Source organism: Pundamilia nyererei, unplaced genomic scaffold, assembly GCF_000239375.1.
Source record: "Pundamilia nyererei isolate P.nyererei 1_Seehausen unplaced genomic scaffold, PunNye1.0 scaffold00047, whole genome shotgun sequence".
Lineage (NCBI taxonomy): Eukaryota > Metazoa > Chordata > Actinopteri > Cichliformes > Cichlidae > Pundamilia > Pundamilia nyererei.
This window is the reverse complement of record NW_005187448.1, coordinates 536,000-552,075: the sequence shown is the minus strand read 5'-3', so window position 1 is coordinate 552,075 and position 16,076 is coordinate 536,000. Positions and strand designations below refer to the sequence as shown.

Genomic DNA, 16,076 nt, shown 5'->3' with positions numbered 1-16,076 from the left:
ACACACACACACACACACACACACACACACACACAGTCACTCATCTGCTCTCTTCGTACTGAAGCATTCCTGCATGCAAGTGCAAAGAAGGTGTTCACACATAAAATGCCTGAGAGGTTGAATGTGTGCTTTAATTCGTGTTAATTAGTAGCTTTGCCAGGTAAACAGCACAGTAATGGCCTCCAGGTTTGCTTGTAGATCAGTCTCGAACAGGCGCAGGTGGCACTACTGGGGGATAGAGGTCTTTACTGACACCTCTAACCAAAGCAGACGTGGGCTGTACCTGTGCAGTGTGTGTGTTTGTGTTACAACGTGCAGCTGCTGGGCCGAGCGCCGCAGTGACGGCTGCTGTGCTCACAGCTGCATCCCAAACCTCAATCCAAGCCCTCCGTAAATCACAGCCCTGCCCTGATTAGAGAAAGGCTGTGTTAACACATATGGACACAAGAGGCTGACAAGAAAGGACTTAAATAAACAGGCAGCTGGCGAAAGGCTGCACCATTTTCACAACATTTATACACGCTCCTTTTTATCTGCATCTGGGTGTATTTGCATATGTGCAACATTAGTAAAAACAGAACAGCACCCAGCTCCAGGCAGGCAAATAGTCTTACACAAGTCAGCCTTAATGAGAGGATGGATGCTCAAGTGCAAAAAGAAAAAAGGAGAGGAAGTCACAGAATGAGAATTCTCTGTTCTCAGCACCACTGATCTGTGGCCATTCATCACCTGGCTGCAGAGTATTCCCACATGGGGACACATTTGTCCGGACTCTCTCCTCACAAATCTAAGCGCTACACTCTTCGTGTGTGTCTCTGTGTTTGCAAATGGGTTCGTCTGTGCTGAAGAAGGTCTTTGCCTCAAAGGGATGCAAGTCCAATGAAAGAAAAGTTTGTCTTCGAGCACGTGCCTTACACACACACACACATGCACACATATGTACTAGATCTTGAAAAAGAGGGATATGGGGAGGTCAGACGGGGCAAAGCTATCTGTAAATCTATCTGCTGTGTCAAGATCAATTTTCTCCTAAGAGACTTCGAGTCCCATAATTCTTTGGCATTTCCTGGTCAGTTTCCTTCCGACACTTGCAGTTAAGGACCTGGGGACAGCACCCTATCCTGATATGTGTCAGTGGGTCAGTCGACAGACAGCTCGTGTGTGTGTGATGTTAAAGAACACAACCTCCAGAGAGCTCATTTTGCAAAATGAACCACAGTAATGCAGGAACTACTTACCTTACGACCTCCCTAGCATAATAAATGACAAGGTGTGTCTATAGCACTGCAGTTAGATCCAATATTTACATGCACATGCACATGCATTTTTAAAGACTTTAAGTAAAGACTAGTTGCATGCACGAAAAAGAAGAAAGCATGCATGTGGAATGCATGCTCGTCATCAGCTTTCCCTCACTTTTCTTCTTCACTTGCACCCCTTTGTTCTTGCCCTGGGCCTACAGACCACACCGTTGCAATTAGAGCTCATCGCATCATCAGGTGTACTGTAACTGCTAGTTACCCAACGGGAAAACATGACGAATCCAATGGCGATTAACAGATAATAGGCTTTCCTTGAAATTCCTCCAATGGAATTGCCCCCCCCCGAACCTCTTTCCCGTTTACGAGGCACAAACAAACATAGATTCGCACTTACATGCACAAGCAGCCACTGCATCTGTTGACTTTTAAATGCACCATCTTTCCCAGAAGCCCCTGTGACTCAGGAGATCGTATATATGGACTCCCTGCTGTTAGCTCATTACTATTAACATTCATGTTAGATCAGTCACTGATGTGGTCTGACTAGACCTTAATGATCCACATACTTCTCTCAGTCCCGTGTCATACTGCGAGTAGGATGGGAAATAGGTGAATGTGTGTAGGTACACGCGTGTTCTGGGATTTATCTCCGTTTCACCGCAAGATGTCAGCCAGAAAAGTCTGCTAGTGATTCACCGGTGATACAAACATACGTGTGCGACTCGGGCTGCAACATGACTGTTGAGGGAACAGCTCTGCGTATGTGTTTACGTGCCTGGAATCACAGCTTCTGCTTGAGTGACTTTTTGATGACTAAATGCAATAAGTGTGGTTAGAGGCGTGGAACTACCAGCAATTATTAACATCTATCTGTTCCTAGTTTTAAAACTCTAAACTCTTCCCATGAGGTATCTTTAATGTAAACGATCATGATCTGCAGCAGGTTTGAATTTGTAGCCCTGCTTTGAGTAGCAATGCCAGAATCTGTTGTAAAATGTGACCAAAAGGCAAAACAAATATCTTTGTAGTTAAATATGGTGGATTTACCTGCTGTTTGAGCTGGTGCATGAGCCTGTCCTTCTCCCTCTTCAGAGCCATCACTTCCTCCTGGGCTTTCTTGCGTTTGGAGGAGGATAATTCTAGCAGGGCGATGTTGGCATCCTTTTCACTGATGGCTGCAAGCAAAGCCTGCTGCCTGACAGGGCGAGAAAAAGAAAGGACCGTACTGACTGATGGGTAAAGTGTTAACAGCAAGTCACGTCACGTTTTTAATATTTAGAAAGCAGACAGGTGTCGACTACAGAAAGCCCTACCGCAGCTGTATAGAGATGTCACAGGAAGCTCACTAATTCCAGCGCTCCCTAAACTCAGACAGCGATTCCACAGAAAAGAAGCAGACATCTTTGAAGTGGTCTGCTAAGTGTAGTATTTGTGGTACCTTACTATGACTCATGAGCATGTAATAGTGTAATAGGACCTAATGGAGCAGACTGAGCAGGATATGACATCTTTCTTATGTCACCCCTGGTTCCCACAGTGTCTGTGTGTGTTTGTGACTGTGTACAGAGGGGGTGGCTTCAAATGACTGTCCACAGGTGCAGGGGGGCAAGGAGGACATACCACCAAACTTCATCATGCACACAACCAGATGTACTAATTTAATCCCACAGAGCTCGATCTTGCATAAAGTCTGTGTGTTTGGGGAAGATCAGTGATGACTGTCTTCATCACAGTCATCAGCAGGATGTGTTTGATCTAAATTTGTGACTAAATTTGGTAAGCATATACATTCTCACAGTTAGCCGGGCATGGACAAACCTCTGCTTTGGCTCTTTATGTTGTTTTCTTTGACAAAAATAAAAGATAAATGGCAAAAAGAAGCTCTAAACACACTTTCCTACAAAATACACTTCAGCTCATTTTATGATTTTCTTTTGTCTTCATCTTTTGAGAAGTTTGTCTGAATGATCATCACACCAAACTAGTTCACCGGTTCATACCTTCAGTGCAGACACTTAGGTTATTCTAAGCTGAATAGTCCAGACTGTTAAAGGGCATTTGAAATTAAGAGGGTATTAAACAAGCATGTCGAGGTCATCTGTGGGTTTGTGTGAGGTGAAAGGTAGAGGAAGAGAAAGGAGGGTGCGTTAAAAATACACTTCGGTCTTTATTAAAAATTGACCTGCATTAGGGTGTTTTTATTCCATGATTTAAGTCCCTGCAGAAATAACTAAATTACGAAAAATAAACATGCTGAACTCAGAATAAAGTCCTGCTGGCCTGGGACTCCACATTTGATGTTTTTAGTACAATTATCTGCATGCCGCATCTGGATTCTCCCATTCAGGGCCATTAATAGCTCTTTGTGTATTGGTGTGTACTTGCATCTTGCGCATGTGTTTGCGTGTGCATGCATGTGGGTTCTGACATGGATTGGAGCAGCTAATCACACCATTAATCACGGCGCAGGACCAAAGTGACACTTTTCGTCTCCCCACACCTCCAGTGTTTTTCCTTTTAATGCTCACTGTAATGGGAACGAACACACACACACACACACACACACACACACACACACACACACACACACACACACACACACACACACGACTTGTAACAGAGCACGTGTCTTAGACTGCAGGCTTATTTTTCTTGAGCTGGCCATTCTTAGTCTAAATCAGCTAAAGAATTAAATGAATAAATAAAGTCCGTATAGATCCACATCCTGTTTATAAAATCCATCCTCATACAGTTCACCATTACAAAGCTCAACAAACCTGATGAATTCTGGATTTTAAAGAATGGCACAACAGCAGTGCCCATTTCACTACTTTTTCTTTGGCTGCGTTAAATAGAGTGAAGAGGTGATGAACAGAGTCATATATGGGCAAGGAATGCAGCACAACATGTCACTGATCATAAACACTGTGTCAGATTAACGGCCAAAGCCTACATGCAGGATGGCCATCTTTACACCACATTGCCAGACATGGAAGCACAAAAATATTGAACCGCATCCAACCAGCCTCACAGCAAACGCTCGGATCTCTTTTAAGATAAAGTTCACACAGCTGCAGAATTTTATCTTTACGGGTCAAAATGCTGCAGTAAATACAGCACGAATGCTTGAATGCAATATTATTCCTTTTTAACTGCACAGCATTAAGAATGGGACTTTCTACAGTTTAAGTAGCTGAAACACCGGGCAAAGCCAGGATGGCACAAGAGGAGAGTGCTTTTAAAAGTTCAGGGAATCAACCCCACTTTTTGTGAATGTATCAGGAAATGAGCCACCACTTTCTGAGCACTTCATGAAGGACATTTACACTGTCTCTGTTGAATAAACTTGTGTTTTCTAATAATAAAAAAGACACTTATAATATAACAAGGATGAATTTTCCTCCAGAAAAAGCTCCATCTAAAGAAATGTCCTATAATTCTCTTCAGTCCTATTTGAATTCATCCATTTTAGACATTATGTCAATGCAGCAATGAAACCCTTAACTCAAATATAATTACAGCGTGTGTCAAATTACAGCTGAAGCGTGGCATATGCTGCCGTCTTTGAGGGAACAGTCGCCACCTTCATTACACCTGCATTCGCCTACGTCAGTCCCAAGAGAAGATTGCTGATCGAACCCGAGATGCTCTGAGCCCAGCAAAATGAAGCCTCTGAGCCAACGTGGCTGCCATGGTTCAATGCAAGCTAAATCGCTTCCAGTCTCTAAATTAACAAAGCGCGTTACAGTGAAGTCTCCTTGTGGGTGCTCACTAAGTGGTGCTGCGGGACTCTGCTGAGCGATGTCTTCCTAAAACAATAAAAAAGGGGCATTATTGTGATTAGTCTGCCTGTAAACCTCGTCTCCTACAGTCGGTGATTGTGTGTGTCTGTGTGTGCGTGTGCTGATTAGTATTACTAACAGTCTTTGAACCTGAATCACACTGGAGTATTTAATCACATCTCATTTAAGTGGCCGTTTGGCCTCAGTTGTTGAACAGACTTGCAATGTACATTAATCTAGAAGACAGGATTCATCTGTCAGGCACGAGCACACCCCACACACAAAGACAGATGCTCTATCTGCTGGCTGATCTTGAGTGGGTGAACCCTCTTTCTTTCCTCCTCTCTTGTCTTACTCCCTGCTTAACTTTAACTTGGCCTGTCCCACACAAACAAAGGATTATCTTCATTTCCCTCCCCAATTGAAAGGGTGACAATGGAATGGTTTTTCATGACAAACTTGTGATTAGTCTTCATAAAAGTCAAACCCCAAGCACTGGAAGGTCATGAGGTATGCTAATAAAAGGACGTATAAATCCAACTGCTGGAGCCCTGGTGTCAAAAAGCTCCTCTGCGAGGCAACTGTAGTTTAGCTGACATGATAAACACGATGCTCAGACAAACAACCGCGCAGCCTTGAATAAAGATCTCCCACAGCTCAACTATAGTTTTGGTATTGTGAGAAAAATGCGAGGTTCTGCAGAACAGCTGAACTGACATTTTATTTATAAGGGGTGAAATTCTCAGCTCAGCTACAACATGTGATTCCAATTGAAGCTTCATGGTCCCTGGGACATATTGAGACATTTGAATCTACAGACGTGGGAGATGGATGGCTAAAGTACATGACTGTGTGATGTGAAGGGTGTGTGTGTTGGGGGGAGACAATATGGAAAGAAAAAGTGAAAGAAGAAGAAGAGGTGATGAAGACATCTTCGAGGTGGAGCTGCTGCTCAGAGCGCTTTACAAAGCCACGCGGTACACTGTCAGGTCAGGCAGATTTCTGGGAGACAAAAGGGTTAAGATGGGGTTAAAAGTGAGCATGAAACTGGGTACGTTCACACGTAGGCACATCAAAGAGTGAGGTTTTGATGTGAAGAGATACCGTGGAGTTGGAGAGAAGGGATGTGTCAATGTGGAAAAAACAAACAATAAAAAAGATGGCAAGAGATGAAGGTAGCAGGAGAAAGGGAGTACGTGTTTGACAAGACTGAGTGCCACCTGTGTTGCATGAGAGAGAGTAGAGAGGGAAGAAAAGAAGGGGAGAGGAGAGGAGGAAGGGAAGAAAGGAGCAAAGGTAAAGATTTAGGAGTCCCAGCATACCCTAAATCAGCTCAGCGCACTGCATGTTGTTATTCCTAGGTGTCACGGTTGAGGGATATGTGTTTATAATTTGTGTTATGACTTACTTGAAATTATGAGCGTGGAGAGTCAGCCGGACAGAAACAGATGCGTCTGTGCGATGCCCAAGGGAACCGTCAATACTGTCTACCCCTAAGCGCAGTGTGTGCATGTGCTGCATATTCATGTGTGCATGTATTTGCCTGTCCATAAATGCATTTGTGCTTTCATCTCCATGTGTGCATGTATGATGTATTTTGTTTGCAGGAACACGGGGAGTCCTCTAATATCTGCTCCCAAACCATCTATTATGACGTCTTCCCGTTTGTGATCATGCCTTTCCACCACTTAGCTGTCCGGCTCTGCAGAAACATTCCTGGGGCACTTTATGGTGGTTTCTTGATTGTGGGTGTGTAAAGGTGCAGTGCAAGTCTGGGGGCCCCTGTCTAGGCAGTTCTAGAAGCCTGTGGTGAGAGCAAGCAGAGGACATGAGAATGGGGCATGGTTGAGTGACACTATTATTTATGGTCTTGGAGTCATGTGTTATTTACAGCTAAGAAGGTAGGGAAAAGTCTATGTCCAACATAAAACACACGCTCAACCTACATTTGGTGAGCTTTCTGCAAAGCCAGTTGAGAGGATAAAGCCGTGTCTTAACTTTAAATGTGGGTAAAATTTATTTTTATGAGGTCCTAGTTTTGGCTGCCTTGGTTTGGATTAGCTCCATGCTAACCTGTAGCAGCTAACCTGCAGCCACATGCAAGATCCACATATTATCCGCTTCCTTTTGTATGCTCGGCCGGATTTAAGCCTTTATTTATCTTAATCTACAAGGTAGGATTTATCCAAACCCACCACAAATAAAACTTGCATGACTGCCTTGTTTGTTCCTTTGGAGCAGTTGCTTTATGTATATAGGTCATTACATGTAAATTGTGAGCTTCAAATTTCACATGCTAACCTTGAGCTGCGCTTCCCAAGAAAAAAACATGACAGCAGATGGTTCTCCCAGAACTAGACCAGGTTATGTGTGTTTTCACTTCACTAATAAAATATACAACGCACTTACTCTGCTAACCCCCACTCCCACACTAGTGCTCTGACTGGTGGGTGGTGGTGGGAGTCTAATTGAAAGAGTATGTATCAGTTTTACAGCAACAAGAGGGAAAATACGAGGGGACAAAAATCAACAAATCTGCCAAAACTAGCCAAATGTTTAGAGTTGGAGCAGGGACGAGGAGAGATGGCTGACTGCTCCCAGAGATGAGCAGGACCAGACGGCCACCGCTGCATTCCAGAAAGAAAGAGGGGGGAGAGAGATAGAGAGACCCAGACGGAGAGGAAACGAGTGCAGGAGACCAGGTGGCCGTGCGATTGCAGACAAAGGAGATGAAAAGTGCATTTGGTCTTGAAACAAAAAATTTGCAACATCAAAAACAAGCAAGAATGTAAATGAACATTAATGCCAAGTTGAGGCGGCCGTACATTTTCAGTGCTGGTTGTTTGTTTCTTTATCTCTCTTACAGACAGAAATAAGCATCAAGGTGTGTTTGGTAAAACTCAGTGGAGGGTGATGTAATAACAATATCAGTCTCATATCTGTGCATAAAGTGTGAACCTCTGCTCAGGTTGATTGCTTAGAATAACAACTGAACAAGGCTCTCATTCAGAATCAGAGCTCAAGCACAAATCTGTGAGTAAACCATGAATACAATCTTTCACGCACAAATGTGCATGAAATTATTTGTGCTCTACAAACAAATCTATCACAATCCCGCTTTTGCATTTAAAAAGCTACTGCTAGTATTTACTAAAAAGAGGCAAAGTGTCAGTTTTGCAACTCTAAGGTATTTTTGTGGGTGGCCTTATTTTAGATTGCATTTGTAGGACTTATAACTAAACTTAACTGAGTGTCAGAGGAAGGAGGAGACTCCGAACAGTCACAGCATTTTTAACAGATATTTCCTTTATATTGAAAATTGTCATCAAGCTGCCTCCAACATCTGAATTACAACACTGTTCCTCTAACACCTGCAGTTACAGTGTATGATTTCTCTTAGCAGACTGCCCCCATTCTCACCACTCCTTGTTTTTGACCAGTGTATGCATGACTGAAATGAACTGACTGAATCACTGTTTAGATATCAACGCATCATTACCTGCAGAACATTCATCTTCTGTCGGTGCATTTTGCAATTTTGCCAATGCGTTAATGTGACAGACTTAGTAATCCTACCGTCTTAATGCTCAAGAATATGGATGTTTTTCAATAATTGCCATGAATTTCTTGTCCATCCCCACAGATCAGGTATTTCTTGTCCCAGTTACCATCTTTTTCTTACGATCAGTTTTTCTGTCTTTCTGATCTTTACTGTCAGAAATCTTCTTTGTTGTTCTTTAGCCAAAGTGAGTGTTTCAGGGTAAACGATATGCTAAACCCCTGTTTTTTTTTCTCCACGCCCAAGTCTTGGTTTTGTTTGTTTTTTTCTCAACCATCATCACTTTGGAAAGGTATGTCTTCTCTGGCATCCAACACCGACACCACGTTTTCAGACCTTCTTCTTTTTTTTCTTAGTGTTGCAGTTTCCTCTCTTGCAACATCCACTTTCTTCCCTTCACCCCGAGGTAAACGTGTTTCTTTTTATAGAGAAACGGGGGGCGTGACAGTATGCAGCTAGCATGCAGAATGCATGAGCATGCTGATTTATTTGGTGTGATTGATCAGAATGATTCACTAACACCCACATGGTGGTAAGAACAAAACTGGTCAGTGCACACGGTAATAATTTTGCATGTGCAGTTATTTTTTGCACAGTATAAGAATATACCATGCACAAACATACACATATTGGTGAATGAGGCCTACGGAGAACAGCTAGCCTCACTAATGCTATAAGATGCCAACCAATACCTCAAAAACACTTCGAAAGTTATTTAGGGTTTGATGGGTTTTCTATAAAGGTACTTGGTGGAACTTATTCTTTCCAGAACATAGCCAGATGCAGCGAGCTTGGACGTGTACCCACCGTCTTATTGTAACAATAAAGTTTGTACAAAGCTTAGACGTGTCTGCCCACAGCCAGCGGTCAACTCTATAGAGGGGATGAACAGAGCAGACAAACGTAGCTGAACATATCCTGAATCTTGCACTTTAAAAGCACACAGATCTAAGACGAGCATCACTCTGCACTTTTTAAAGCAAATGAATGTATTGAATAAAACATTGAACTATTCTTTTATAAATACAACCACAAAACAACTAATTGCATTATATCTGCTCTGTTATGTCCAGCCTTATTTCCCTTAAGTCCCAGGTAAATTAGCAATGTTGTTAAAACAACATCTTTTCTGGATAGCTCCATGTGTGCCCATGTGAGCTTGGCCAAGTAAGTGTGTGTGCAGGCATAGATTTCCCAGTGTAACCTCATTGTGTGAGTGTGATAAAGACACAAACCATATCAGATAAGTCAAAGCTTTAACCAATCACAAGAGCTGTCTGACACCAGGGCCTGAAACCTACTAACAGCAGAGCAGGGCTTTCCATTCGCTTAAAGGGAGGTTTGTTCTGTCTTTATTGTCATTCAGCTGACTGACTGACAGTGTTTCCCCAAGGCGCAAGAAACAAGACAGGAGGCTGCACTGTACCACACACGTGCAAAGCTGCTCTGTCTCGCACACAAGTACAGACACACAGCAGCTGGATTCTTTAAAGCTGCCTGTCATCTGACAGAGAGGTGAGGGTAAGAGTAACATAGCTTCAGTCACACAGTGTAAGAAGACACACACATTCACACCTACACTGAGGGAGGGAGAAGCATATGCAGTAGCAGAAAGTGTGTAATAGTCAGTGTATAAATAGTTAAATGCTCAGACAGTTCTTCAGCATCATAATATCAAACTGTACATAATGCACATTGAAAAGAAACTGTTAGATTTTTTTCATCTGCAACAATAAAAGCCACCTTGGTTTCCTCAATACAAAATATTAATCGTTGATTAATATCCTCATGACATTTTCACATTTCTTCTAATGTGTGCAACCCTCTGCAATCACAGTCATTAATCTGCTGCAGAGCTAAGCTAGAATCCACTTTCCCTTTCTTCCTGCACCAGATCTACTCTACACTGTCTTTAAAGTCAGCTCCAAAGAAACACCTTCTGCATTGCGTCATTTAAACGCTGTCTTTATGGCCTTGTATGTTCCACTGCATTATAATAACCCTCTGTCCAACAGATCATCACAGGCCTTTGAACAGGAAATGTCTTTTTCTCCTTCTCAGGCCTCCTTCCATCACTCCTTCTCTCCTCCCTTTCTCTTCCTAATCAAAGAGAGGAGCAATTCTCTACAGAAGAGAATGGAATTACCTCCGCCATGGACTTGGACCTCTCTATCATTCGGTATCTCTCTCCCTCTATCATTCTCTATTCTGCTCTGGCGTGCCCTATACTCACTCCAAAGTGGGGCTAAATATTAAGTTCAAGGAGGTTACGCAAACACGTTGAAACAGCCATCCTTGGCCTAAATATTACCCTCAAACCTTCAATTACCCGCCTTGCCTCTCTCCCCTCATCCCCCTCGCCTTTCCTGTCCTCGGCATGGGTTCTCTCTCACTCCGGTCATCTAACTTCAGCCTGGAAATACAGTGCGCACTCATGACGCGGGGCCAAAAGGCCTTAAAAATGTCAGGGGCAGAGAGTCCAACATTGTGGTGCACTGTAACACATACACACATACAAAGCTTCACCCAAAATACACATGTACACACAAACCGATGAAAGACGGGTCCACAAAACAGTGAGAGCGAGTACCCCTGGTGTATTTTCTCTGAGTTCCAAATGCAGGCCCTGGCGGTGGACCACAGCTGAACCACAGCCGACATGCGGTGGGATGGGAGGCCACCACACTCACTTCCCTTAAAGAAGCAATAGACACGCACACACACAAACAGGGGATCACAAAAAGACACAGGCATTAAATCAGACACACACATGTTCAGCATTTTTCTGGACAGGACTGTCATGACGATAGGTCCGTGTTTAAAAAGCAGTTTGAGGTGAAGGGACAGATCTGTATGGGCTGTTTCCCACAATGCTTTGCCAGACAATTACACAACCCAATTAATGTGGTTACTACAGCACAGCTAGGACTTCACTCTAAGCAAACTGTGTATGTACGTGTGCGTGATAAAGAAGATGTGTGTACTCTCCTTTGGCCGGTATTACTCTCAGAATTATAGCTTTCGTTGGAGCTTACACTCGTCTATTTCCCGTCACTGTGTAAAGGACACACAAGGTCACACTAACATTCACCCCACACTCCATCAGCCAATCGGAGTTATTTCCAATCACAGCCACATGAGCTCAGGGAATATAAAAGCTGCATAACTAGACTGTGCTCGCTACTAAAACAGCTCCTTTCAAAGAATTAACAGTAAATAAATGCTGCGACACAGTTGTGTTTTACAAAACCGGTTATGAAATTTAATTACATAGAAGTAATGAGTTGTACCCATATACATCATAAAATATGGGGCCAGACAGAAAGTCTATGAAATGTACAAATGTGCACACACAGGGGTCCAGGTGAGGGTGTTGATTAAGAGTCGTGCCAGGTCTGGACAAGTCTGCTTATATTTAGACAGATCAGTGAGGATCATGGGATCAAAGGAAACATGATTACTACCTGGCCTTCTGATTTAAAGAAGTCACTATTATTTCCCCGTCAGTAAAAACAGGAATACATATTTCAGCATGTTCGCTCTATGGCTCTCACGCACGCACACAGGCACGCACATGCGAAAGCAACACTCAGACAAACTCACGGGACATTTGCAGACACAATGACTTGCACCGGTGCACAGTGGACACGGAGGTAGACACAAGAACACACCTACATACACAGTCTCACACATACAACCACGCCGCTCTGTAATCTGGGTAATTTGTACTTTGAAGCTAGTGTAGACAGATGATGGCCTCTGGAACATTCAGTCTGTTGTGTCACTGGATGTGCAGGTTCGCCGGTTGGTGTGAATTCCCAATAGACACATCCCCCACCCGCTACCCGAAAGTATAGCTGTTGTGAATAAGGTTCGTGTGAGAAGAGACACTGGCACAGCTTGTACTCTTCTCTTTATTCCAATTCTTGTATGACTTCTTGTAAGACTGAGTGTGTGTGGCTTTGCAAACTTTATGAGGGTATGAAAATTAAAGCTGCAAGTGCCGACACACAGGCGCAGAAATGCACATGCAAGCATGAAACAGCAAAAGTGTGCGCCTTTTGATAATTGCAGCAGAGAGGGGAACTTTCTTCTCCTAACCTTGAGCTGCTCCCATCGAGACCAGTTTCCCTTCGTCTACTTTCTCATGCATTGGAATTATAAATGAATCCACACACAATATTCATAGATAAACACACACAACGTCATAAATGCTCTGCTGGGCCTCCACCACACCTGTGCATAAATTCCAGCATACATCTGTTTTTTAATAAAGAGACCTGTGGCAGTGTGCAGTTACATGCTGCTGACAGACTCACTGATTTCCAGATAGATAACATACACATCCAACTCAGCTCCCTTGGCACATTACATCACAGTTATTTTAATAATGGCTTCAACTGAGTCCTTTTTCTGGCTATGATTACATATAGGAGATTGTGTGTCTGCATGAATGTTCTTTCTTTTTTTTACTCCTTTACTATTAAATTATCACTTTGTGGTCATCTCAATGTAATTTTAGGAGTCTGAGGAGTTTAAGTTCATTATAATGTTCTTCTAAACACACGTTGGTCGCCTTATGAGGGCTACATTAAATGTCAAAGATAAAAAGAAATTCAAACTGCATCCACAGTATGTATGCAAGTGTGTGTGCATCCTGTGAGGAGGCAGCTAGTACTGTGTTGTTCTGTGTAGATATGTGATGTTGCTCCATTAACACTGCAAAGTTGTGGATGAGGGTGGGATCTTTTTTTTGGTCTCTCACCCACTACTTAGCTGCTCTTTGTCAAAGCCATTCTGACAATGTGTTCAGGTATAATACAGCCCGAAGAGCTTCCTACAACAATCTGTGTCACGTGTGGATGTCTTCCCTTTCCCCTGTGAATTCCCTAACACTAAATCTGACTGTTTGACACGGCAGAGAAAATGCAGGTGTGTCTTAAAGAAAAACACGCTGATATACTAGAGAAAGACGGTATTACAGATGGGAAAAGAGCTCAGAAAAGGTTTAAAACATTACTTACAACTAAAAAAATAAGAAATAAAGGTCTCATTTTAGAGCTGTACAGTGATGCATTAACAAACAGCTTTCTTTTTTCTTTGTCTGAAAAAGGCCTGGAGACCACCTCGGTGCTGCAGAAGATCTGCTGCATAGGTGCAGACACATGTGCAAACATTGTGACATCTCTCTGCGTCACAGAACAGCAACACTGAAAGAAGGTGAGGAGCATTTTAGCAGAAGAAAGATATGTTTATTGCTCTTTTATCTGCAGTCATGCAGTCAGACATGCCAGGAAATTGCTCAGAAGTTTGGGGAACAATTGGCACGAAAAGCCTGTAGCTGACATGTCAGGATGTCTACAGTGCGGTGTGCGTGCAGACACGTGGGCTTGTGTTTCTCTGTATATGTGTATGAAAGCTTTCAGTGTTTATCCCGCTTGGTTCTGTTTTTGCCAATGTGTCCGTGTACACATTCACAAGTTTATCATGCACTGAGCTCCCGGAGTGACATGTCAGGACACTGATGTTAGGAAACTGAGACACTCTGAGTCTGATAAACAAACCATGCTGGGAGGAGGACCTAAACAATGTTCCGCAATTGCTTTATTACTCAGTGTTTGCCCTAGGTGTCACGTTACTGAGATCTTCAGCACCATAAAAGCGTTCTCTATGGTTCAGGCTTGTGTTAGAGTGTGTGTTTGCTCTGGCAGAGGCTCCCTTGTGACTGGTTATATTGGACATGCTCAAACAAAGCCAAACACACAACAGGAGCCACAAGCAATTAGGCCTGCCATAGTGCATAACTCTCTGAACACCCTCTGATTTCCCCTCACCATCTACTAATTTCCCTCTCTACTTACGCATTTTGCACTACCATCCAACATCCACAACTCACACTAAGAGGTTAGCCTCTGCTACATTTGTGCTCTGCTCCGTGCACTTATCCTCGGTGACATTTGTGGCAACAATACCATTTGCTTTTTTATGTCGTCTTTCGGCATAAAATGTTAACGTCAGACAGCAGAACACTGCTGACTGGCAAGGAAAGGCTTGTAATGCTAGCAGGCAGTCTAATCCTTCGGATTAATATAAATTAAGATGGTTTCGTTTGAGAGTCAGCGTCTTCATTTCATCCTGTCAAAGAGACATTTGTTTTTACCCAAACTATGACAACAATCCTTCTCCTTCTACTTTCTCTTCTATTGTTTGGTGCAATGTGAAACATTACATGCTTTACATTTCTGCTACCTAATTCTCAATTCCTTCCTGTATAGTAAACAAGTAAAGTCAGACATAAACTGATGGACATTCATTTTGAATTAGATCCCCTGGAGCCTGAGCAGAGGTTGATATCTCATTGCTTGTGGCTTGGACAGGAGACAAAGTGAAGATCTGTTTCAAATCAATGTAAGAAAAACGGGTAAACTCAATCTTGGTCAACCCCTTTCTCTTTCTGCCCCCAACCCTTGCGCTCCTCTCTCTTTGTCTTCCTGCTCCTCTCTTGCTGTTTTTGGGCGTCTCTTTGGCCTTCCGTCACTAAACACCTCATAAGAGAGACATCACTTTGTGCATGACGACAGGACGAAGAGATGGAACGGTGCTGCGAGTGTGTTTCTTCTACAGAGGCCCCCAAAGAGGTTTCAGCAAGCCTCAATGGCACTCAGAGAATTCCCAATTTAGATCTACGGAGGATTCCCACAACAGCAAAGACTGTGGTAGACGTACAGCTTCCACAGGAAAAAGGAAAAAGCTAAAAACCTCATTTTAAGACTGACTTGACTGGTGATTTGATTCACGCAGTGCAGTACATGCAGTTTTCAAGCCGCCGTGACCACGGAGATTTAAGTCAATTTAGACAAGGCTTCAAATTAACTCCTCAAAAAGGTGACCAAAGGTGAAAGGTACTTCACGATGGCTGCCTAGTCTCGCTCAATGATAGTATGCGTGCTCTTACACATATACTCGCACCAAAGTTGCATTAATTAATTACCATTATTTTAATTCTCATTTATTTCTGAATAGGTCGATATGAATTCCTCGCTGCTTGTCCCGTGTGTGTGTATAAACCTTTTGTAGTGGCTAATGTAGCTCTCCTGTTACATACACACACATGTTCTTTATGGGAAAGCTAATGGAGCCGAGTTCTTCCTGTCTGTGTGATGTGGTTCACTGTCGTTTGATGTGCTCAGGAATCTTGAATAGGAGAGCACCGCGAGCTGATCTTATCACATAAAAGCCCTCGCAATGGAAGAAGACACTCAACTCTGTTTTTTAACTTAATAGAGATCTGGGTCCCTGCTCCTGCATGTGTGTGTGTAACTGAGCCCTCGTGCACGTGCGCACCATTTCTCTAATTCAATCGAGTGTGTAACCTGAGGCCAAACACACACATTTGATTTCAGTAAATCCTGAACCTGGAGACCTGTGTCAAGAATGGATCGGAGACATGTCAGATACGTCAGTGTGTGTGTG

General features: G+C 43.1%; 1 protein-coding gene across 3 annotated transcripts in view; it reads right to left on the bottom strand.

Moving 5' to 3' along the window:
* Positions 1–16,076, bottom strand: part of LOC102195210 (ERC protein 2) — a 159,138-nt gene that overhangs the window by 44,235 nt on the left and 98,827 nt on the right. For all 3 annotated transcript variants that reach the window (XM_013910740.1, XM_013910742.1, XM_013910741.1), the window contains one exon: positions 2,310–2,457. In XM_013910740.1, the coding sequence (XP_013766194.1) occupies positions 2,310–2,457 (148 nt within the window). The remainder of the gene's footprint in view (positions 1–2,309; positions 2,458–16,076) is intronic.